At 48.7% G+C, this 25092-nt stretch overlaps 1 protein-coding gene across 5 annotated transcripts in view; it reads left to right on the top strand.

Annotated features, from left to right (window-relative positions):
• The window catches only part of MEGF6 (multiple EGF like domains 6), a 328842-nt gene that overhangs the window by 255716 nt on the left and 48034 nt on the right, over positions 1-25092 (top strand). For all 5 annotated transcript variants that reach the window (XM_090024523.1, XM_090024520.1, XM_090024522.1 and 2 more), the window contains 6 exons: positions 7753-7878; positions 8871-8993; positions 10393-10515; positions 13009-13146; positions 22569-22691; positions 24306-24428. In XM_090024523.1, coding sequence (XP_089880649.1) covers positions 7753-7878; positions 8871-8993; positions 10393-10515; positions 13009-13146; positions 22569-22691; positions 24306-24428 — 756 coding nt within the window. The remainder of the gene's footprint in view (positions 1-7752; positions 7879-8870; positions 8994-10392; positions 10516-13008; positions 13147-22568; positions 22692-24305; positions 24429-25092) is intronic.

The raw sequence follows: 25092 nt of genomic DNA, 5'->3' as shown, positions 1-25092 counted from the left end.
TCCTGCCTTGATAAACACAAGTAAAGGACACAAGTAAAGCAGTTCCTTAAGTTTGTTGCTGAATTGGGACCTAATGAGATGTAGAACAGTGTAGGCAAAGCCTAGAGAGTGAATAGATGGGGGTGGACATTGCACACATCACTCCCTTCTGGCACAGTTAGTGGAAGCCATAAGCAGCCTGTACTTAAAGTTTCTCTAGAAGAAGTGCTTTGTGTAACCCAGAGGGCTCAGTTTGATACTCATCTGAAGCCTGGCTGTGAGGTGTGGTTCTTTGCTAACTGGTTAAAGGCAGAGTGCCAGTTGCCGGACAACTTTATGGATGGGGCTAACACTGGCATTGTTCATGCTTTATCTGTCTCATGGGTATAGGTGGCAGAAGGGGGTTGCTAACAGGGCTCAGCTCCCCCAAACACAGGGCAGCAGCAGGCATTGCCTTAGGGCAGCCTGGCCCCAGGTTGCTGCTGCAGGGGGGGAGGGGTGAGCACACTCAGCTGCCCTGCACACTCGCAGCCAGGATCACAGCCAGCTCAGGTGCAGGCAAATAAGTTTCTTTTAATTTATGTTTTTTTAATTTCTGGGGCGGGGTAGAGGGCAGATTGAGACCCCCCACAGTGCAGGAGAGAGTGGGGTAAGGGAAGGCTGAATCATTCACGCCTGCCCCAGCCCACTCCCTCTTGCACTGTGAAGAATGTCACACAACCCAGCCTGGCCAAGGTCCCATTCACCATGAATGGGGCCCTGGCCAACCAGGTTGTGGGACAATTGCAGCCTGGTGGCTTGTCTTGGAGTGCAGGATGAGGTAGCATCTGCCCCCACCTTGGTTCCACCACGGTGCATGTAGCAGTGAGCGTCATCCCCCCACACACACACCCCTGGATGAGCCATCAGGCTCTGATTTTCCCACGACCTGGCTCACCCAGGACCCCATTCATGGTGAATGGGGCCCCAGCTGGGCTGGGTCATAGGACAGTCAGAGCTTGGCACCTCCTCCAGAGGCACAGCACCAGGCAGCCAGGGGAGGGGGCACGTGGCCCCCCGATCTTTGCATGGGGTGAGGACGGGCCACAGCTGTGACCTGGACTCAGCCTCTGTTCTATGCCTCCATGCCTTGCCGCCACTGCTTTGAAAAAGGCGGGTACTGCCATGTGCCTCACAGTGATGCCATTCCTCTGGAGGAGCTGCCAGGCTCTTCCTGGGGACTATGCAGGATGCAGGAGGCATGGGGGTCCCAGGGGCTCCATCCCGTGCAGTGGTGGTGCAGCCAAGGTTGGCCCTGCTTCGGCCCCCAGCTCTGGGCCCCCCCGGGTGGTGCGCAGCTGGGGCTAGGGTGGGAAGGCAGCCGAGTCTGGGAGGCAGCTGGAGCTGGGGCCGGGGCCGGGGCTGGGGCCGGTGCGGCCAGGAGGCAATTGGGGCTGAGACTGGTGGGCCTGGGGCTGGGAGGCAGCCAAGGCTTGGGCCAGGGTGGCTGGAGCCAGGAGGCAGCCGCGGCTGATGTGGCAGCTGGGCCTGATGCGGTCGGGGCTGGGGCCGGGGCCAGGGCCAGGGCCAGAAAATGCTGCTCCCCCCAGGCCCTTTCCCCTCCCCCCTCAGACTTTCCTATGAGGGGGCGGGTGTGTGTGTGTGTATGGACACACATTCAACCTCCCCCTCCCCCCCCCCAATTTTGTCTTCCTCCACCTATGCTCATGGGTCAGTAGAGGATTGGGCTCCAGAACTCTCCATCCATCACCTTTCTCCAGCACTAAACTCACGTTAGAGACAGAGAAGATGGAGGCGGTGTTGTTTTTTAAGGCTATGAAATATCATCTGTGGACAATCTGTCTAGTTTTAAATACAAGAATCCACATGATGCATGATCTGCCATGGAGTTTGGCAAGCTGGTCACAGAAACTTTTAGCTAGAAAAAGCAGCTGGGGATGGAAGTTTTCTCAATGGGGCTTTGTAAAAAAAAAAAAACCATTATTAAAACAAGACCAACAGAGAATTCTACTTGCCCTTATTCACTGTTCTGGGTGCTGTCCTCCAAAAGGAGACCGAGGATTGGAAGGCCCTTCCTTAAATAAGGAAGAAGAAGCTGTTTTCTCTTTATCTTTTGCCATTCCCTGAATTACTATTCATTCCCATTGAATTAACCATTCCTATTGAATTAACCAAGCCACTTCTTTAAGGTGGCACTCCTGGCCACAATTCCTCCTTAGTGTATTGTGGGCAGTTCGTAGTAAACGTAGTGTAATGTTATTGCTTTGAACCCACAGCCAGTTTATCCCATAAAATCTGCATGCTGTATGTATAGGCAGTGGAGCCTGCCACCTCTTTTGTATATATGTCCTTTGCCAGAGAATGACTTCTGGTTCCTATTACTTGTGCTGGACTGGAATGTGCCTGGTATGGTTCATACAAATAGAACACTAGGGCTTCTTAGTCCACATATGCACTTGCAGAATTTACAGTGCTCAGATGGAATCATGTGTCTTGAAAAATAATTTTACTAACATGACAAACTCTGCTTTGGGAGGGAAAAAAAAGAGGGAACAAAATACTTGACATCTCCACTCTTTATCTTCTCTTTATTAATCCTTTTCAGACTTTTTCAGCTGGGATTTGTAGCAGGGAGTCGACTCCCAAGTTTGCCAAACTTGGCTGTTTGGTTCCAGAGCAGCAGAAAAGTCATTACCAGTCTGAGACGGGCCTTCTCTTAAATACGTTAACAAAGTAGGACTTTCTGGTTCAGGTGATCGATCATGAGATATATAAGCTGCTTTTAGCTTGTTTATATCTAAGCCAGCATGCTGGTAACTGGGTGGTCTTTGCCCACTGACATTGGAAGGTATATGTGCTACATGCTGGAAATTTCAGTCCATCTCATGTGAATTATCCCTCATAAAAAGCCAGTATTGCATCGCTACCCCATGATGGCCTGCCACAATGGATAAGCCAGGGGTGAACTAGGCTGTGGCACAATTTTATCTTGTCTGCTGCTTGAAGAGCCCTATTGAATGGGCTTTGGGAAGTTTGTACTGATGCTGTCCTGGAGGATTTACCTCTGCTTTCTCTGTCCTTTTAAAAATTTTAGAAGATAAGAACTTTTTGTGTAGCAATGATAGGTTACGAAGGCAATAAATTTCAGACTCGCACAAATAATTGCACACTGTGAGATTATTTTAGACATGAAATGATTTTGTTTATTAAACATTGGCCCTCTGTTTCTCCCATATAGAGAAATATGCATGGATGCTGGAAATAGCATCATTTTAATTATTTTTTTTAAATGAGAATTGCAGCTACATTATTTGTAACAGCTTTGAATATAATTTTATTAAATATCTTAATGTATCAGAACATTTAAAACGGCCATCACCCAGATCTGTTATAAGGAAAGTCATGTAACTTTGACCTATCACTTTTCAATAATGGCAAATACTTCTGTTGCCTTTTTCCAAGCTGAATAAAACAAAATCAGGAAAACTAACGTAGTTGGGCCATTCCTGCTCCAGCACTGAGCAGTACGCTGCAACATTTTGACCCAATTAAGTCAGTTTTATTCCCAAGAATGTTGTTTAGTTAATGAGAGGCTTATGTTTGCCTCGATGCTGAGGGAAGTTCAGACTGTTCTCTCTCAGGAAGGTCCTGTGCTCCGGTTGAAGGCAGACGTGTTGGGAGGATTGTTTGCAGGAAAAAACAATGCATTCTTGTGGCTTTCCATTTGTATGCTGGACCAAATGTCTCCCAAACAATGAAGGCTATTTAGTTTTTCTGATGTTCTGTTACCAAGTGGAGCTGTTTAATCAAATTGTTTTTGGTACTTTTTGGATCTGCTTTGCTACAACAGAGACTGTGTGTTACAAATGACAGTGGGCAGAAAAAGGTGCAGATTACAGGGGCTTAATTAGGAAGGTAAAGGAAAGGCATTGAACAACTCCATGAAGCCTATTTCTATATAGAGCACATCTAAGCATAGGGGTCATTTGTCATCACTGAGAACAAAAGCTGTGCTGTATTTGACTGACAGGTTTTTACAGTCATAGATGGCCATGTGGTATAACTTTATATCCTTTTTTTTTCCTGGATATACTCCTTTGGCCCTAGTTCCATTTCTTTATAACCCCTTCTGTAGAAGCTGGGATTTCTTATTTAAAAGTGAACTGTAAATAGCAGCATTTACTACTGCAGTATCTGCTGAATTCCCCTCTAATGTGGCTGAAGGAGCCAGCTTGGCGTTGGAGCCCACAAGGAGCAAGTCGTTGGCACTGATCCACAGCAGTCTAAGAACAGCACTCACTGCCTCCTCTTAAAAGGGGATGCAAGTGCTTCTCTGCAGGCAGGTATATAGGGTGCTTAACACCTCAGCATAATGGAGACAGGCCAGCAACCTCTTTCTATATGGTTTGGTACCCTTGGTGTACTTTGCATGACATTGTAACCCCGCTTAACTCATCTCTTAGTCATGCACATGTGTTTTCCTATGAACCACTTTATGTATCCATCACATGGGCTTCGTGAGGTTTCAGCAATGCACATGTATTAAGCCCTTTGAGACCCAGAGATGAAAGGAGCTGTGATGTACAGTGTTGCGGTGGCGGCACGCTGACTCAATGCAGTATGACTACAAAATAACAGTCCTTAAAAACCAGTGAGCTGGAGCCTCACAAGGTCTCCTTTCTTCTGTGGGACACACAGGGCAGCATGTGTTTTATATGAGGGAGTTTTTTAAGGGCTGAGAGACCTCCATGAAAAAGAGAGACTTTTCCTAGCATTCACTTTCTAATCTTGGCTGGTTAGTGGAGGCTTGGGTGGTTCTGGAGGCTGCCCACAGGCATAGGACTACCTGAGCAGAGCTGGTGTGTGGACAGAGATTTTTCATTAAGGATTATGTTAATTGTCTTATAAGTCTCTTCCCTGAAAGCACAGTGGATTGTTCTCCCAGTGAAGGACCAGGTTGGACGTATTCGACCTCTGCCCAGCCTCTGGTATTCTTTGATGTTTATGGAAACCGTTTCTGGGCTTCCATTCCAGGATGTGTTTTTTGGCTTGTCTGTACATGTCAGACTGGGAAGTGATGCTTCACACGCACTGTTGTGTACACGGATGTTTTCACAGGACTGACACAATTAAAGGGAGTGTTTCTCAACTTTGCTGGAGAGACATTTTTCGTTAGAGCCACATCTTTGGGTAAGATGGTGCTTAAGAGTAGGTGGGTATGACAGGGGTCCATCCCTGGGCCTGTCTAACATAGGTCTGACCCTCTGTCTCTGGGCTACCCATCCATCTCTCTTGCCTGCCATGCCTTGATGGGACAATAATTATGATGTTACTCAGGTGGGAAGCTGCCCATTTACTACCTCAACACTAGGGGTCACTATCCACTGCTCCAAACATCCCCTATATGGTGGCCAACGCCTCGCAGATGGTATATAAATGTTGACCTGTGCCCTAAGGCGCTGGGGTCTGAGCACCCCCTGTCACTGCACCCCCCTGGCACTGGGGTCTGAGCACAGTAGTGTGCCCCAACAAGGCCCTCTCTTTAGCCCAGTCTACCAGATAAAACAATAACATAAATACGAGCCCCTGGGCCACAACGTAATACAAGTCATACAAGCCATACTCTGGCTCCTTGAAAACTCCAAACTGTTCCTCACGTATTGAGCACCCCCCAGCTCTGGTACCTTGTAAACTCCTGGAGCTTCATTAGCCACAGAAACAGTCTGGCCAGCAGCCACAGTGTTCCTGGGTAGTTTTGCTATTTAGGAGCTCTCTTTCCCTGGCCGCTTGCCAGAGACCTCCCCCTATCAACCTTGGCCCTGGGGTTTATATGTGCCCAGAGGCCTATCCCCTTCCTGTCAACTGACCAGCCTGGGTGGTTGGGCTATTAGACCCTACCCTCCTGGTGCTTGATGTTCCTGTAGATTCGGGTGTTAAAGGGGAAACCCTGCCTCTTAGTAACAGGGTTAAGGTTCCCTGTTACAGTGGGCTAGCACAATGGTCTAAAGCAGGGGTGTTCAACTTCCAGCCTGCAGGCCAAATCTGGCCTGCAGAGCCATGATTTCCAGCCCACAGGGCTCCCCAGAAGTCAAGAAAATTGGCAGTGGGGAAGCAGTGGCAATCAATATGGTCATCTTCCCATGCTGCCAAATTCCTAAAAGCTGTTTGAGTCTGGGGAGTGCTCCCCCACACTGCTCCCTGCAGCAGGATCAAGGCTGGGCCCATGCCCCCTGTCCACCTGCAGCTTGATCAGGGCACAGTGAAGCCCTTTTTCCCTTCAACAGGTCTGGGTTGGGGCCAGGCTGCCTTCCCTTGCCCCTGACCCCCACATGAAGTCCCACTTCACGTGCCAGACCAGGGACACCATCCAGATCTGGCCTATGGGCAAATCAGCCACTGTCCATCTGGTCCATCAGTGAAAAAGGTTGAGCACCACTGGTCTAAAGTAATGGTTTCTTCTCTGTTTCCTGGTTCAGATCTCACCTGGGAATGACAAGAAGTCAAAGCCATTGACTTTTTAAAAAAATTTTGGTGCTGGTATGATCTCAGCATATTAGCTAGAGATGCAAGACCCACCTCTCAATTGAGCGGCCAGAGGAACACGCTGTTACACTTAGGAACAGGCTAGTGCAGGAATTTCAGGGATGCAGCCTGACTCTGTTGGTTGAAAAACCTTTGGGCACCTGCAGGGCTCAGTAGCATGGCGGGTGAGAGAACATGAGTATTGTATTCTCAGTCCTCTGTGCTAACTCGTAGATGGGCATCCCTGCCAGCATCTCTCTCTCTAAGATCTGTTGCAGGTATGAAGAAGATACTAGATGTCTTTGACAGGGATAACACCAGCTCTAATGTAAACCAGGGAATCAGCCCAAGCCCCCAGGATGCTGTGCAGAAGTTATGTGCAAGTGTACAGCGCATGGCTTTGAGTGTGTCTGCTGAGGTGTTCCCAGCGGGGCTGCGGTGTAACCATGGGGCCCTGCCCTGTATCTTCAGGGGGCCTATTGGGTGGCTCCAAGCCAGAAAGTTAATTTACCATATCATTTTGTCACGAGAGCATGCTTGAGTCCCCCTCAGGCCATCATTCATTGTAAACAGGCATGATTACCTGGAGCTAGCATGGCTGTTGAGTCTGCAGCCAGTGTCTTTTGAACACAATTACAAGAATTTCCATGGTAAACAAACAGTGCACAGACCCTGCCCTCTCACCCTGGCACCTGCTCGGAAGGGATTAGTGGCTGTAAAGCAAGCATGCTTGTCATTCCCTTCCCTCCCACATAGCTTTCCGAGTTGAGTTTTGGATTATGTAACTCAAGCCAGAAACGGCCTGACCTGTGTTCCTCTCCCCGTGGGAACAGCCAGGAACAGGACTGGGAGCTCTGATTTCTTGCAAACAGGGTTTTCATGGTGCTGACTCACACTTTTCAACAGAGCTTCTCCTATCATCAAAGAATAATGTCCCACATTTGGTGGGCTGCTTTGGATGTCTTTCTTGCACAGTGCTGTGCTGTGTACATGGTCTGTCAAGTTCAAAACATATACCGGTAATGAAGGAAACTTGCGGTTTTAGGTGCAGTTTAAACATTCCCCATGAACTGTCCCACTTGCCCTGGGGCTGAATATGCTGCAGAGGCTAGAATTTCCATTAGCCAGTCTGATTCCTGCTCTGTTACAGGAGTTTGTGTATTTGGCCCTAGTTCTTGGCAAGCAGTCTTTCATCCATTTTTCTACAGCCCTTCTTTAACCGTGTTACTGTCTTGTCCCTTTTTCTGCTAGCCGTGAACACCTGTGCTGTCAACAATGGTGGCTGTGAGCACAATTGTCTGCAGCTGGCGTTAACTCAACACCGGTGCCAATGCCGGCACAACTATCAGCTGAAGGAGGATGGCAAGCATTGTATCTGTGAGTCTCCCCTGGGCTCTGGGGGTGAATTAGGAATGGAGAAGCACTGCCCTCCCCCTTTTCTCATTGCTTTTCTAAGCTTTGGAGCACAGCCAGAGCAGAGCCTGTGGGAGCTTCCCTAAGCAGGGAGTCAGGCACAAAATAGTTAATAACTAGGTGACTAGCCTATGTATCTAACTAAACAGAAACCATCAGGATGCCTCAGTTGCCTGCTCCAATGTTGAGCATATCAGAAAAAGATGAAACTCTCCAGTAGGAAATAGTGCCAATTCTGCATGCTATATTGCCGGGGACCTCTTCTGGGGATTGTTTTGGAAGCTGAGGAAGAGCAGCAGGAGCCCAGCCAAACGTAGTCCTGAGCGCACTACAGGGCAGCAGTCTCCATCAGTGAAACAGGAACCCTTCCTCTCTCCTCTGGCCATCAGACCATCCCTGGCAATTATGTCCTGTTCTCTCCGTGGGGCAAGGAGGGGCAATGCTGGAAGTCAGAAGGAGCAGGAGTCCAAGCATCTTGCTGATGGTAGTTGGCATGCAAGCTGTGAAGGGAAAGGTTTGGGCTGTGGAGCTCCTCAGGAAATAGGCCTATCTGGGATGTTAAAAATAGAGTGTCTGGGCAGATTTCTCAGTTGTGTGTCTGCCTGGCCCCTGGCATGGGTCAGAAATGGGTCAGATCCCTGGGGAAAGCCGTTGAAAGGAGCTGGCTCTACTCTTCCCCCCTGCTGGGCTCTTTGGCTGTGCTTGTGCCAGCACTTCTCTGGAAAGGCTCCAGCTAGCTCAGCACATTGCTTTTCCAGGAACTTATACTGCATCCCTCGTCTTTTAGCTTGAGACAGAAGCTCCAAGCCCTGAATACTCATCTCGTTAATAAAGGCTCCACAGGCATAACCTCTGGTGTCCTGGCCTCATTACTCCTGCTTGCATTTGGGTATGGTGGAGGTTATTCTGGACAGGCATGCAATAAGGTTGTTTTGCTCTGTGCTCTGTCTCTGCAGTGAAGAGCCCATGTGCTGATCGAAATGGAGGCTGCATGCACAAATGCCAAAATCACCGTGGCATGGCACACTGTGAGTGCCACCCTGGCTACCAGCTGGCAGCTGACAACAAGGCCTGTGAAGGTACAGTACCCACACCATGGGGAGATCTGAAGCCCTCCTTTTCCCTTCTCTTAAAGACCCTCAAGGTAGGGGAGAGCACCACCTCCCTTGGAAGCCCATTTCAAATTTTGGCCACCCGTACCATGAAGAAGTTTTTCTAGTCTGCTCTCTGTTAGTTTGTGACCATTGTTCCTTGTTACCCCAAGATGCACCCTGGTGAACAGAGCATCTCCGATCCATTACTGGAAACCTAATGCATTCCCCTAATGAATTTGTAAGCAGCCACAAGATCACTTCTCAGCCTTCTCTTGTGGAGACTGAAGAGGTCCAGGTCCATCAGTGTCTCCTCATAGGGCTTGTCCTGTAAGCCCCTAACCATACGAGTGGCTCTCCTCTGGACCCTCTCGAATCTATCAACATCCTTCTTGAACTATGGTGCCCAAAACTGGATGCAGTACTCCAACTGGGGTCGGACCAATGCCGCATAGAGGGGAAGTATTACCTCCTTGTATCTATTTGTCATGCAGGTGCTGATGCATGATAAAGTACGGTTAGCTTTGCTGGTGATTTCATCACACTGACGACTCGTGTTCATGTTGGAGTCCACTCATCGGTAGTTGAATGTTTGTCAGCCTCTTCCCCCAGTTACAGAACTTCAAGTTAACCACTCATAGGGATATTTTCTGCTTTTACCTAATAGAACATCCAGGAGCGCAGACAGAAATAACAATTTTTGCCCAATGTGGCCACAGAAAGTGATCTATAGCTGTGACCAAACACAAGTGTATAGCTGCAGACTGCTTCAAAAATGCATGAGGGTTCAGATGAAGGTGTTTCAAAACAAAAGTGTCTTCTGTAACTTGAGTCTGCCTGCCTGCCAACCTCCAAGTTGTTTTCTGAATGGGAGGGGGGAAGGGAGCAGACGGTCTTAGGTCTGGCATTTTTTCAGCCCCTGCTGAGGGTGGAGCAGGTGTATTGGAGCCCTCCCAAGGGGGGCGGGGTCCAATTTACCCAGCCCACCCTCCAGCACCATCTGGGAAATCCTTTGCATGAGCTTCCTCTTCTCCCTTTCCCCCCTCCCATTCTGAAAACAGGGCAGACTGGCAGGGAGAAGGGGCCATTGCTAAGGGAAACCAGCTGCAGGCTTGTAGCCAGCAACTAGATTCCCCTCCAGCCTTGGAACCAAGAGTGAACTTCTGTTTGGTTGGGGGATCGCTGTAACTCAGAGCACTTCCTGCAAAGCATTCTGAGTTACAGCCGGAAGCTGCACTTCTGTCTGCGCCCTAGGAGACCAGGTACAGAGAACCCTGCAAATTCCACCCTTGAGGACTCTGAAATGCAGGCAGCCATGCTCTCTGGGGAACATTTTCCTGGCAGAGCTTGCTAGCTGGGTGTGCTGACTGCCTGTTTTCTCTTGCAGATGTGAACGAGTGTGCGACTGGACTGGCCATGTGTGCACACAGCTGTCTCAACACTCGGGGCTCCTTCAAATGCACTTGTAACCCTGGGTATGAGCTGGGAGCAGATGGCAAACAGTGCTACAGTAAGTGTATATTGTCCTGAAGGAGCCCCTTGCCCTCAGGCAACCTGGAGAGAGCTCTTTGCTTATAAGGGTTCAGGCGGGAAAGAAGCAGCACTGAGATGACCCCTGGGACTGACAGACTTTCACATTTTATTGCTCCATAGCAGCTGATACAATGAGCATTACTGGCATTCCCGCTGGCCCATTTCCCAGGATGTTAATGTGACTGTTGTTCCCCCACCCAAGAAGACGCTATGTCAGGTCCTTAAAGGGCTGATGCTGCTGGCTGCAGTGAGGGGGAGCTGCTGGAAAGCAGCGAGCCAAATTTTGCTCTTGGCTACCCTTGAAGGGATAATCAAGGAGCTTCAGAGCTGTAATTGGAGGTAGGACTTGACGTCACATGGTTCATTTAGCTCCATCTAGGGATGAAACAAATGTAGGTTTATCCTTCCATCTTTCCCAGTCCTGCTGGTAAGGCACTCACTGCTAATCTTAGACTAAAAACAGATGTCACATTTCTCTGGGAGCAAAGACTTTCATGTTCTGGGATCGTACAAACATACAACTCCATTGTCCCGTGTTACATCCCTGTGAAGTACCAATGTAACACTTTTTCTCCTGGCCAATCAGAGTTAATTTGAGGAAATTGCCGTTTAATATGCCTGTGTAAATAACTGTCCTCTTCCTGTTTTGATGCAAGTCAGAGCCCAGGACAGTCAGATCCCAGTAAACCTAACAACTGCTTTAAGCCTTGGTGTTCACATTAAACTTGACTTAAGAAGAAATCAAGTCGAACTGACAGGGTCTGGCAGCGATATGCAGTGCAGGGGTGAAGCTGTATCCCACTGAAGCCCTGAGATAAGACTTATTTCCCCCCAAGTAGCACAGCTTATTGAAGCCTGCAGATCGTATAAAGATATTTCCCTTAACATGATTGTTTTGTATTAAACAAGCAAGGTTCCCTCCTCTCTTGGACAGAGATGAGAAATGAAGTCAGCTCGGTTTATAGAGCATCATTTCAGGAAGCCAAACATGAGCCTGAGAGTAGATCTTCTCTGTGAAGGGCTAACTGAAGGTTGTAACTGCTCTGGCAAAGCTGGCCAGTCTCTTCTTGGCTTCTGCTGCTCACTGGTCTGCAGGTGGCTTTGGTACATGTGGGAGATTTTCTAAGCCCAGAGCTTTTAGTCAGGTTTGTTTGTTGGTAAAAGATGCAAGACTCTGGACCAGGTAGTCTAAATCAGTGCCTTCCCCACATCCCCTGCACTTGCTGGCATCAGCTACCGCTGCTGTGCTGTGAAATGGCGGCCTCTCCAAGTGAGAGGATGTCTCACCCTCTGCACCTGCCTCCATGAGGCTGTGGCTTCTTCCTGAGACAAAGGCCCCAATTTGATGATTTTTGTAGTATTAATTTTCTTCAAGCCTCCTTGTCAGGTGCCTCAGAAGTAGAGACTTGCCTTTCCTAACACTCTGATTGCTTTACTGTGGTAACAGAGAGACAGGAATGCAATGTTCTCCAACTCACTCTCCCCTTTAATCCTCTGGAGACCAGAGTGCAAGGCAGATATGCTCTCCTCACTGGGGCATGGCTCTAGTGACTGCCCAGAGGGACACAGGATTTGTGGGCCACATGCTTCTGCTGATCTCACCTGCTCAGGATACTACCAGGGCTTCACAAAAACACCCAGCTGTGTTTCATGCAGTAAAAATAGGAATTTGTTTTTGGGAAGCACAGAACAGAGCCAAGGACCTTGCAGGCACAAGTCCTTTTGTGCTTAAGAAAACTTAAATAACCAGCTTTATTTTAAAGGACATGATTAATAATCTTTGTATCAGCCATAGACGACTCAGTTGAAACCTCTTTATACTGTGGCAAAAGCCTTGTGTATCTGTTTGCATCTAATGCTTCTTCCAGCATGTCAGGCGCTGGGTCCAGCTCCTCTAGCTGTAGGGATCTAAGTGTTTCTGTCATTAGCTCTGTGCTGCTGTTCCCATTTCTAGTTGTCATCAAAACTTGATGTGCTGAAACAAGGAAGGTATGGGGCTAACTTCTGGCTGGCAGCGTGTACTGGAGCATAGCAGAAATCAGGAGCCAGTGATGGGACCAAGTAGTGGGCTCAATCTGCCCATACCCAGATCTGTCCAAAAGGTGATGCAGAGACTGCTCTGCAACACAGCTGTGCACAGATAAGGGGGCCTGGCCTGGCACAGGGAGGGCTGTATGTTTGTGTGTTGCTCCCTTTGCCGGAAGTGGATCCAGGCACAGCTAGTCTTATTCCTTGTCCTTTGCAGGTTATTTCCATTCTCATGATTCCTGGGGCCCATGTTTAGACAGATATATTTTGTACACATGTTAAGACTTGCTTGGTTTTAGTTGCTAGTGCCCAGCAGTAGGTCCCCATCAGACTGTGGCACAATGGGCCTGTGATGGATATGACTCAGTCATGACCCTGGGACAAATGCAATGCTACAGAGTGCTGCATATGTACTCATGCAGCCTGTCTATCTGCTTTCCAGGGATAGAGATGGAGATTGTGAATAGCTGTGAGACCAACAATGGTGGATGTTCCCATCTTTGCCGTCACACCAGCTCTGGTCCAGAGTGCACCTGTAACTTTGGTTACCAACTCGATGAGGATCAAAAAACTTGCATTGGTAAGGAGCAGAGAAGTCACTGTTGTTTGTATCATGTAGAAAGCCATGATCAAGGACCAACCTCCACTGTGTAAGGGAATGCTTTTCTTCTGGTCACGAACACTTTCCATCTTCAAGCAATAGTTTTAACCTCATATGTAATCTTTTCGGGGCCAGGCAGACCCACACACTTGTTTTCCTTCTGCAGGGTTCCCAGTGGCTTGTGCCACTGGCTGTAGTGGGGGAAGGATTTATCAAGAGCTGTTGGAAGGCAGGGGCTGGGCATGTGTGATGTATGTTTAACTGGGAGCCAATTTGTGGAGCCAAGAACATACTCCATGGAAGGCAGAACCCCAAAGCAAAGTAACCTAAAGTTGCCAGAGCAGCAAGGGTGACAAAAAGCTGGTGGAGTTTTAATGGGAAATGATTTTGCACCCAGGAATGCCATAGGAACACCTCAAATATAATCACAGCTGCACCCATCCCAGCAGCAGGGACTTCCTCTCATGCCTCTGCCACCCCTACACACATATACATATCAGCCCAGCATTTTCACAGTCACATCTGGACTGTACAAAGCACTCTGACATCTGAGAATACTTGTGAACCACAAAACTACCTGGCTAAGAGTGCTCAGGGGTGGCTGTACCTTCTCTCTCGTGCTGTCCTTGGGAAGCAAGTATTTCCTACTCGGGTGCACAGGTTTCCTTACTTCTGAGCTGGAAGGGAACTAGCCTGTCCTGGGAGCCCCCTCTGTGTGGCATCCCTATGTGGCTTGTTTCGGGTACCCAAAATATGGTGCTGGAATGGATGAGCAGAGGAGTGTTGCCTCTTGTGAACTGTGTCTATGGCAGCAGCAATGAAACAATTGACCAACAATCTCAGTGAGATGGATTGGCTGCCAGCTGCAAGCAATCTATAACATAGCTCCATCTGGTTGTAGGATGGAAGTGTTCATACACCGGGTAGGAAGAAACTGCAGCTTGAGCCCCCTCTTCATAAATGCCATAATCCTGATGTATGTATTTCACTTCAGACTGCATAGTTTTGTGTCCCATGTGGCAATTAACCTCATCAGGAATGCGTCATGCTCATGAGGCAGGCATTTCCTGAAGCAGGAACAAGGACTGCATAGCTTACTTGGGCACTGATTTGAATAGCTGTATACTAGGAGTGCAGATCTGGCTGTGTCCTTGTCTCAGTCCTGCAGCTCATCTGAAGAGAGGGGTTAAGAAGTGCTAATGAGGCCACATCAGATCTATCATATGCATAGAGCTGTGGGTTTCTAAATAGAGCAAAAAAAGGGATAAGACTTCTTTTGCCCTGAAGGAGAGAATGTTATCTGCTTTCTATTGAAATGGAAAAGGACAGTAGTGGTGATGAGGTGATGGGCAATCACCCAGGGCCTAGGGACGGATTTTCATTTTTGGTGCAAAGTGCTGCCTGGCTATGCTACTGCGCCTTAGGATCATTTCCCCTTTACAAAACCACCAATAACAAACAGAATAACACGCCCCACCAGGCAGGGTTACAATATGCCCAGTTCCAAAAAATAGGACACCTTTCAGAGGGACTCCTCACTCCCCACCCACAGGCAGAGGGGCTCTGCCAGTGCCACTCACTCCTGACCCACAGACCTGTGGCCCTGCTGGTGCCCCTCACTCCTAACCTGCGGCCCCCTGGCCCTGCCAGTGCCCCTCACTCCTGACCTGCAGTTCCCCCACTCCCCCATTCCCCCTAACCCTTCTGGAAGGGGCCCCCAGTTACCAGGCCAGAATGCAGCAACTCCAATTCATGCAGGCGGCGGCAGAATGAGTCTGGCCCTGATGCAAGCGGGAAGGTATAAATGATGCCGTGACACCTGCCCACCCTGGACTGGGGCTCCAGTGCTGCATCAGGTACTTCCCTCCAGGCAGTGTCTCCCGATCAGCCCAGCCCTACAAGTATGGGCACTGGATCCTGTGCCTCCAGCCTGGTGACAGAGCTTCTTGCTGCCATCAAAGGCCCCCCGCCCTTACCCTTACTAGAGGGGCAGGTGCCTGCCCCCCATCCCTGTGCCCTGCCACAGCCCTGGCACTTGGACATCTTTCTCCAGTGCCAGCGGGCACCAGGCCCCCTCACACACCCATCCCCTCCACATACCGCTGCCCCCCGACACACCCTGACAGTCCTCAAGCCCTGACCCTCTAACCCCCGCCCCCCCCAGATTTACCTGCATCCAGCTGCTGAGGCTGCTCCCACGATGCTGCCTGGCTGCAAGCTGGCCATATATGTGTGCACGTGCAGATGCACATGTACCCGCTACCTCCAGTTGCCCTCCCCCTGCTTCTGCCAGCGGAGCAAAGCAAAATCCTGGACATTGGTTCATATTTCAAAAAACCACCCAGACAGAGATTGCAGGGTCCAAAAAGAGGACATGTCTGGGAAAACCCAGATGTATTGTAACCCTAGATTAACTCTCCATAAAATAAGACATACTGGACAAGCCAGTTTGTTTGGCACTGGCTCTGGTTCTCTGACAGATGATCAAGTGGAAGCTCTCTCAGAGCAGCTGTAGGCATTTCTGTAGAGGTTTCAGGAAGCAATCATAGCATCGGGCAATAAAGCATGGGCCAGGCATTTATGAGCCTGCTGGGCAAAGCTCTTCTCAGCCCTTCTGTTTGGCATGAAACCCAGATTACTTGCTGCAGACCTGACAAGTACTACTTGCTTTCTGTCACATATTAATCTGCTAAAGTAATCCCCTCTGTTTCCAGCTCTCACCCAGGTATAGGAAAGCCCTTAACAAGCAATCCTCTTCTGGAGTGTGCAGACCAAGTTGCAGAGCATAAGGGTCTGATATTTTAGTTCATTGGGGTAGTGGGTACTCAGTGGGCACATCTACATGTGCACTTCAATGTGCAGTAGCCTATATTACCGCACATAAAAGCAGCGTGTAAAAAAGCTGTGCGATTACACTAATGCTCAGTTAAATAGGCTACTGCGCATTAAGTGTCATCTAAAAATTTGTTCTACTGTGCATTAGTACAGCCTAATGCATATTAATTTAGTACCTCACATTCGACGTACTAAATTTAATGTGCATTAGGAAAAGCGCATTAATGCACCTGTAGATGTGCTCAGTGTGTCTGAAAGTTAGTCTTTTATGAACCCTGAGGTCACACAGGGAATCAGTGAGGGACCTTGGAAGAGAACCACACAATTCTCACACTTTGCCCTTCTATTCAACCACTAAACCAGCTTCTTTTCTAGTTTACTTTCTGTTATGAATATTCAGTCCCTTCCTCACTAGGGTGGATTCACACCTTGTCTTTAAAGAGGAACAACAAAACCTTTTTAAGGTATCCAGGTTGTAGCCATATTGGTCTAGAGGAAAAAGCGATTGGGGCTCATGGTAGAGGTGATATCTTTTATTAGACCAACAAGATTTTTTCAAAAATCTTCTTGGTGTAATACAGGGCCGGGCAATTATTTTGGGCAGAGGGTTGCTTACTGAGTTTTGGTAAACCATTGAGGGCCACATGACAGGTAGCCCAGAGCAGGTTAATATTAATTTTCTAAATATTTTAGGGGCCCTGCAGGCCAGATAGAATGGCTTGGTGGGCTGCATCCGGCCCCCAGGCTGCATTTTGCCCACCCCTGGTCTAATACAAGATATCACCTCTACCATGAGTATAGGCGGAAGAGGTGGGGTGGCTAATGGGGCTCAGATTCCCCAAACAGTGGGCAGCAGCAGACATAGCTTTAGGGCAGCCTGGCCATGGGCTGCTGCACCGGGGGGGAGGGGCAGGCACACTCAGATACCCTGCACACTCGCAGCTGGCCCAGCTGCATGCAGGCAGGTAAGTTGCTCTTAATTTTCTTTCTGTATCACCCTGGGCTTGGGGAAGAGTCGGGGCAGATCGAGACCTCCACACTGCAGGAGAGAGCAGAGTAAGACCAGGGCGAAGCCTTGCCACTGTCCCACTCCCTGCTGCGCTGTGGGGATTATCCCGGGAGCCAGCCTAGCTGGAGCCCCATTCACCGTGAATGGAGCCCCGGCTGGGCCAGGTCATGGGACAGTCAGAGCCTGGTGACTCGTCTAGGGGCGCAGGTGGACGGCTCCCATCGCTGTGTGCACCACTGGGGGCCAAAGGGGGAGGTCCCACCATCCTCTCAGCTCCACTGTACTATGTTCCTCCCCCCCTGAAATTTTTTTCTTCTTCCGCCTATGACCACGAGCCCTGAAAACCTTTTTAAACCATTCCCAAACTATTTAACAGTAGTGTAAGAATGATATTGTAGCCATCATGGTCCATAAATTATGAGAGGGAAGGATTTTGTAGGGTGATATCTTTTATTAGATCAACTATGTAGCTGGGATAAAGTTAGATGAAGTGTCAAATGCAAGACATTCTTCATTAGGGTTCTGATCACAGGAAGCTGCGGTGCTTGGCTTCCTGTAGGCAGAGACCTGATGAAGAATGTCTTGCACTTGAAAGCTGGTCTAACTTTATCCCAACTACACAGTTTGTTCAATAAAAGTGATCTCCCTAAGCATGGGCAAATCTAGGATTTTGAAAAAGGGTGCAAATGGTGTGGCACATCATCCCATATAAAACAACACATATTTTTCTCCTGTTAAAGAGAAGCTACAAGCTTTACTTGTATGGTAGGGCTTAGTACTATATTATTCAGTTTAAGATCAAAGCAAAAAGCGAATATTGGAATGTGCACTAATTTCCTAGAGTATATATAAATTTAAAAAAAACGAAGTATAGGCAAAAGTAGTCACAGAATGTATCATTAATGCTGTCGTCATTATAGTTAAAGTTACCTCTTTTATTCAGTTTCATAAAACAAAATCTAGCATTCTTGAGGATCTTGACAATGCCTCCAATACTTCCCTGTCAGTTATTTTTACACCTGAGTTAATATTACTGTGACCGAGTTAAGGTTCTTAAGTCGAGTTAAACAGTCCACAGGGCTGTAAAATAGAAAAGAGAAATTACCAGGAAGGGCTGCAGAAGAAAGGATAATTTGAATAGTGAAACATCAGGACCGTTAAAAAGGGGAGAGGGATGTTAACACCTGTGGAGTGGAGAGAGATTAACAGGAATTAGGGAGGTGATAGAAGTCAATTGGCTCTCTCAGCACTACCTGACTAGAAATGCAGCTGCCCCACTCAGGTCTTTGGTTTTAAAGTTTGGGTAAAGCAGGAATTAAAGGGTAGGGGAGGTGCAACTACATCACTACCCCTCCCCCCAATCATAAGAAATCCTTACCTCTTGCAGACTTTTTAAGACTTAGTTGAGAAACAGAAGGCTTTTGGAGAGATACAACAGATGGAGAATCGAGTTGGAACATGGCATCTCTAACAGATTTGATTCTTTCTTTCTCTTCCTTATCTGCTGCCCCGACCCCTTAGCCCGGGAAGTCTGCTGCTTCCTGGGGGCCCGCATCCGAGACATTGCAGAGAGGATCCCGCAGCTCCTCCGGCCCACAGACCACTACCCCGTGCTCCTTATTCACGTGGGCACCAATGACACGGCTCGGAGCACCCCCAGCCAGGTCATGAGGCACTACAGGGAGTTGGGAGTGGGGCTTAGGGGTCTGGGAGCTCAGGTGGTGTTTTCGTCGATCCTCCCAGTCTCGGCCTATGGGCTGAGGAGGGAGGGGAGGATCCACGCGGTGAACCAAAGACTGCGGCGCTGGTGTCATCGGGAAGGCTTTGGCTTCCATGACCGCAGCCCGCTCTTTGGTGAGAGAGGCAGCGAGCTGCTGGGAAGAGATGGCCTCCACCTCTCTCCCCTGGGGAGAAGGCTCTTCTCAGCCAGGCTGGCTGACCTGCTTCACCGGGCTTTAAACTAAGCCCACTGGGGGATGGGGGGACTACTGCCACTGCTGGCCTGCAGAGCGACCCTTGCAAAGCCAGCGGACCAAGGCACTTAAGGGAGCCCACCCCTGACCCAGCCCTGGCACAATCTGTGGGCAAGGCAAGAGCCCCCAAGGGCACACTTACCTGTCTGTACACTAATGCCAGGAGCCTGGGCAACAAGCAGGACGAGCTCGTCCTCCTGCTCAGTGCAAAGAAATATGATGTCATAGGGATAACGGAGACCTGGTGGGACTCCACCCATGACTGGACCACGGGTATAGAGGGCTATACCCTGTACAGGAGGGATCGTGTTGACAAAAGGGGCGGGGGTGTAGCTCTCTATGTCAAGGAAAGCTACATGTTCCTGCAAGCTGATGTTGGCGACCGGCATAGACAGCTAGAGACCCTCTGGGTAAAAATTCGTGGGGAATTCGGCACAGGGGACACAATGGTGGGAGTCTACTACAGACCTCCCACTCAAAGTCCCGAGCTTGACCAGGAGTTCGCCCGGGAACTGACTGAGGCCACTTGCTCCAGGACCTTGGTTGTCATGGGTGACTTCAATTACACGGACATCTCCTGGGAAGATCACTCAGCAAAATCCGAGCGGTCGCAAAGCTTTCTCTCGTGCGTGGATGACCTCTACCTGACTCAAGAAGTCTGTGGGCCAACGAGAGGCAAAGCACTGCTCAACCTGGTACTGGCTATGGGGGATGACCTAATCGGCGACCTAGTGATCGATGGGAAGCTGGGTGACAGCGACCACGAGCTGATCACCTTCACCATCTGCCGTAAAGCTGGCGAGTCAGTCAGCAACACAGAAGTCCTTGACTTCAGAAAAGCTGACTTTGACAAGCTCAAGAGGCTAGTCAGTCAGGCCCTCAGGGACCATGACCCCAGGGAGATGGGAGTTCAAGAAGAGTGGTTGCTTCTCAAGGAAGTGCTCCTCAATGCACAAGCTAAATCTATCCCAATACGGAGGAAAGGCAGCAAGAAGGCACAGCAGCCCCCCTGGCTCTCCAGGGACTTAGCGGACCTCCTGTGCTAAAAAGGAAAGCCTACAAAGGATGGAGGACGGGATTCACCTCCAAGGAGGATTACTCCGCGCTGGTCCGGTCCTGCGGGGAGCAAACCAGGAAAGCCAAGGCTGCAACTGAACTCCAACTAGCTTCAGGCATCAAGGACAACAAAAAGTCCTTTTTCAGATATGTGGGGAGCCGGAGGAAAAGCCAGGGCAATGTTGGACCCCTGCTAAACCAGATGGGGCAACTGACAACTGACGCCCAGGAAAAAGCCAGCCTATTAAATAGGTACTTTGCGTCAGCCTTTCATCAGTCACACGGGACGCCCATGCCTGCTATGGGACAGGGAAATCTGGGTGATGGGGATCCCCTACCCTCCATAAATGCTGACCTCATGAAGGAACACCTTGAGAAGCTGGATACCTTCAAGTCAGCTGGCCCTGACAATCTGCACCCCAGGGTACTCAAGGAGCTGGCGAGCGTCATAGCCCAGCCCCTGGCACAGATCTTTGAAAACTCCTGGCGCTCTGGTGTAGTGCCCGAAGACTGGAAGAAGGCCAATGTGGTGCCGATCTTCAAAAAAGGGAGGAGAGTGGATCCAGCTAACTACAGGCCCATTAGCCTGACTTCTATCTTGGGGAAGATCCTAGAAAAGTTTATTAAGGAGGCCATCCTTGAGGGACTGGCCCAGGCTAACATTGTAAGGGATAGCCAGCACGGGTTTGTTGCGGGTAGGTCTTGTTTGACCAATCTCATTTCCTTCTATGACCAGGTGACCTATCACCTGGACAAGGGAGAAGAGATTGATGTCATATATCTTGACTTCAAAAAAGCTTTTGATCTGGTATCCCATGATCACCTCTTGGCCAAACTGCCCAGTTGTGGCCTTGGCTCCACCACGATCCGCTGGCTGGGAAATTGGCTCCGTGGTCGGACCCAGAGGGTTGTGATTGATGGCAGTCACTCATCATGGTGCCCTGTGACCAGTGGGGTCCCTCAAGGCTCTGTCCTGGGACCCATCCTGTTCAACATCTTCATTAATGATGTGGACATTGGAGTCAGGAGTGGACTGGCCAAGTTCGCCGATGACACCAAACTTTGGGGCAAAGCATCCACGCCAGAAGACAGGAAGGGCGATCCAGGCTGACCTGGACAGGCTCAGCAAATGGGCGGACGAGAACCTGATGGTGTTTAACACCGAAAAATGCAAGGTTCTCCACCTTGGGAGGAAAAACCTGCGGCACCCTTATAGGCTCGGCAGTGCTACGTTGGATAGCACTACAGAAGAAAGAGACTTGGGGGTCATCATTGACCACAAGATGAACTTGAGCCTCCAATGCGATGCTGCGGCTAGTAAAGCGACCAAAACGCTGGCTTGCATCCAGAGATGCTTCTCGAGCAAATCCTGGGACGTCATTCTCCCCTTGTACTCGGCCTCGGTGAGGCCGCAGCTGGAGTACTGCGTCCAATTTTGGGCTCCACAATTCAAAAAGGATGTGGAGAAGCTTGAGAGAGTCCAGAGGAGAGCCACGCGCATGATCAGAGGTCAGGAAAACAGATCTTATGATGACAGGCTGAGAGCCATGGGACTCTTTAGCCTGGAAAAGCGTAGGCTCAGGGGTGATCTGATGGCCACCTATAAGTTTATCAGGGGTGACCACCAGGATCTGGGGGAACATTTGTTCACCAGAGCGCCCCAAGGGATGACAAGGTCGAACGGTCACAAACTCCTGGAAGACCGTTTCAGGCTGGACATAAGGAAGAATTTCTTTACTGTCCGAGCCCCCAAGGTCTGGAACAGTCTGCCAGCGGAGGTGGTTCAAGCACCTACATTGAACACCTTCAAGAGTAAATTGGATGCTTATCTTGCTGGGATCCTATGACCCCAGCTGACTTCCTGCCCTTTGGGCGGGGGGCTGGACTCGATGATCTCCCAAGGTCCCTTCCAGCCCTAATGTCTATGTCTATGTCTATGTCTATCTGTGGCCTCTAGGGCTCAGGATTGTTGGCCTGACCCACTGCACCTCCTACTCTGTTGTGGGCTGGTGTGAAGCCGGGGCATTTACTCAGCACTTTCTGGGTCAGGGAAGGGGAAAGCAGGACATAGTTTCTGTTTTAGACTGTATTCTTTGCTAATTCCTGGTTTTTATTTTTTTTTGCAAAAATATTTATTCCTGCAGATATTAATATCTATCTATCTAGATACACACACATGCCTGTACCTCTCCCCACTTGTCTAGTGACCAATATAGGTCACTTGGCAGTCCAAAACACACTTTTACAATCACACCATTCTCATTCCAGTTACACTAACTGCACTGTGCAGCCATGTACCTACACACCCCATGGCCCCATGCCTGTAGTTTCTGGGACTGATTTTGGATCTCAGAGCCTTTTGTGTGACTGATGTTTTGCAGGTTGCCTTTAAGCAAAGCCATGGGCCAGAGAATAGAGCTATTTCAGCTGAACTGCAACTGGAAAGGTATTAACAAATACATGTCAGCTTTCCTTGACACTTTCTGCAACTCCCACTAACCAATGTCCTCTGTTTTTGTTTTATTTAGATATTGATGAATGTGAAAGTGGCTCCCATTGTTGTCAGCAGGACTGCAGCAATTCCCCTGGTGGCTATGAATGCGTTTGCTCTGCTGGCTACAGGCTCCACACTAATGGCTGTGGCTGTGATGGTAAGCACCAATACCTGAGAGACCTTGGGCAAGAAAGGCACTAGCCCCAGCTCCGTTTCATCCTTTCTTCCTCTTGTTTTGGGTTTATCGTTATGGTAAATTAATGACAACTGCTGAGTGGGAACTGGGAGCTTATTTTTATCAGTTTGTCTTAGATTTTTAGGAGGAAGAGAAAAACCAAACATGTGAACCAGACCCAAATTAGCCGCTCTATAAAATCAACTAAAGAACATTAACAAGCATTACTAGCAAAGCTTGAATCCTGCCTAGAAGTTTCCAAAGATCAGGAATGTTAGTTTGGGCCCATCTCTACCAGTGATTCATGGAACTGTCATTTTCTATTGCATGTAAATAGATAATATTCTTAATAATTTTGGCACTGAAATGGCCCGGGCAAGTACCTGTGTGACCATATAAAAACATAAATGGGAAGAGCATGACTCATGCAAACTCTTAAGTGAAAAAATATGTTGTCCTTCCAAATAACCCTAAAGGGCTTGGCATTTCTTCCAATTATTTCCTCCTAGCTAATGTCAGCTTTCCCATTAGTTCTGTATGAATAGCTTGTTTAGCCAGTGAGTACAGTAAGCAGGTGTAATGTGGGGGGTTTGTACTTCCTGATTATACCCTGGTTTGTCTTGAGCATAGTTGTTCAACACCATTTGACCTTACCAACTAAAAGAGTATCCAGTTAGCCCAGTACCTTCAGGCTGGGAAATGGTGGAACTGATTATTAAAACTCATTGTCAAACAACGTGGTTCACTTGTCACAAGCTTTATTTTAAAAGAAATATCCATAGTTTTTACAGAAGTTTAGGGTTGGAAGGGACCTCATGAGATCATCAGGTCCAGCCCCCCTGCTCTGCACAGGAAAGACTGCTGGCTCAAATAATCCCAGCAGGGTGTACATCCAGTCTCCTTTTGAAGATATCCAGGGTAGATGCCTACACCACTCCCTCTGGGAGTCTATGCCAGAGTCTGGTCACATGAACCATAAAGAAGTTTTTTCCTCGCATCCAGTCTGAGAAGCTGTTCTAGGAGTTTATGACTGTTGTTTCTGGTTTTCACTTGGGGCATTAGGTAAATCACCTAGCCCCTGATATATTTGTAAGTTGAGATGTTAAGGAATGAGGGAAAGTTACAAGTGAGTATCTTTGTGAAGGACTACCTTCAGCTGCAAAGGTATGCAAGGTATTCACCTATAATACCTGCATTGGCTGGGAATTGAACCCCGGTCTCCCGCATAGCGAGCAGGAGTTCTACCATTGAACCACCAGTGTTTGACATGCAGTTACCAATGCTTGCCATTTTGCCTGTGTAGAGAAGAGAGAAATTAAGAGGATATCTGTTTCTGGGCATCTGGAGAGTAAATAAAATGCTTCAGGTAGGAGGAATGGCCAGTATAAATCCATCCTAAGGCATGGTGAGAACAAAACTCCAGTCCCCAGAGCCATCAGCCTACACTTCTCCTCAGCACAAAGTTCCTTTCAATTTAGAAAGAAATAGTGAGACTTGCCATCAGCCTCTGAGTTTTAGGTGGACCTTGGTGTCTGAGCTGTGCCAATTTCTCCTCGTATCTGAACCTACAAGAATATTCCCTTCTGTGGCTTTTAGATGTGGATGAGTGCTCCTCAAACAATGGTGGGTGTGAACATACCTGTCAGAATCAGGTAGGTTCTTTCCAGTGCAGCTGCCAGATTGGCTACAAGTTGGATGAAGACCGGCGGAGCTGTATTTGTAAGTGGCATCTCATTTTCTAGAGATAATTAGGGAATGATACAAAGTGAGAATGCACATACTCTTTCTCGCCCTTTTCTCTCCTTTGCACTGCTTTCACTTTGCGTAATCCAGGGGCTATCACTGTAGAGAGGTCTGAAGTGAGATTTCTGAAGCAGTGTAGGGGATTTAGACATGTGCCTTCCATTAGCAATGCATGCTTATGCCCGTATTGACTGTTTTGCCTGCATGCCCTGGCAGAAATGTAACCCCATTTTCGAACCCTTTGGAGCTGTGAAGAAAGCCATCATTCTTGACATCAGCTGCTCCTGCGAACCCTCTGCAGTTTACAAAGACATCGAGAAAACTATTTCCTTGCTGTCATGAATCTTACCTCCTACCAGGGCCCTCGGGGTTGAGATTTTCAAACCAGTCTGTAGGATTTGGGCACACACTGAGGTGGTAGCTGGCTTTAGAGGATTTTGTCTTTGCTATATGATGGTGCAGGTGCTGGTAGCAGCTGAAACGCTGTGCAGAGGCCAGAAAAGGTTGGGAAAACAGTTAACAAACATGAGATGGACTGCCAAGCACCTTGAAGTTTAATTTTAGCCAACCCATTTTCACTTCACTTTCTGAAAGAAACAAATTTTATTGGATATTTCAAGGTGGTTGTATTTGGGTTATA

This window comes from Crocodylus siamensis, chromosome 12, assembly GCF_052110815.1.
Source record: "Crocodylus siamensis isolate JL-2025a chromosome 12, ASM5211081v1, whole genome shotgun sequence".
NCBI lineage: Eukaryota > Metazoa > Chordata > Crocodylia > Crocodylidae > Crocodylus > Crocodylus siamensis.
Note: the sequence above shows the minus strand (reverse complement) of the source record. Positions and strands in the feature narration are given on the sequence as shown.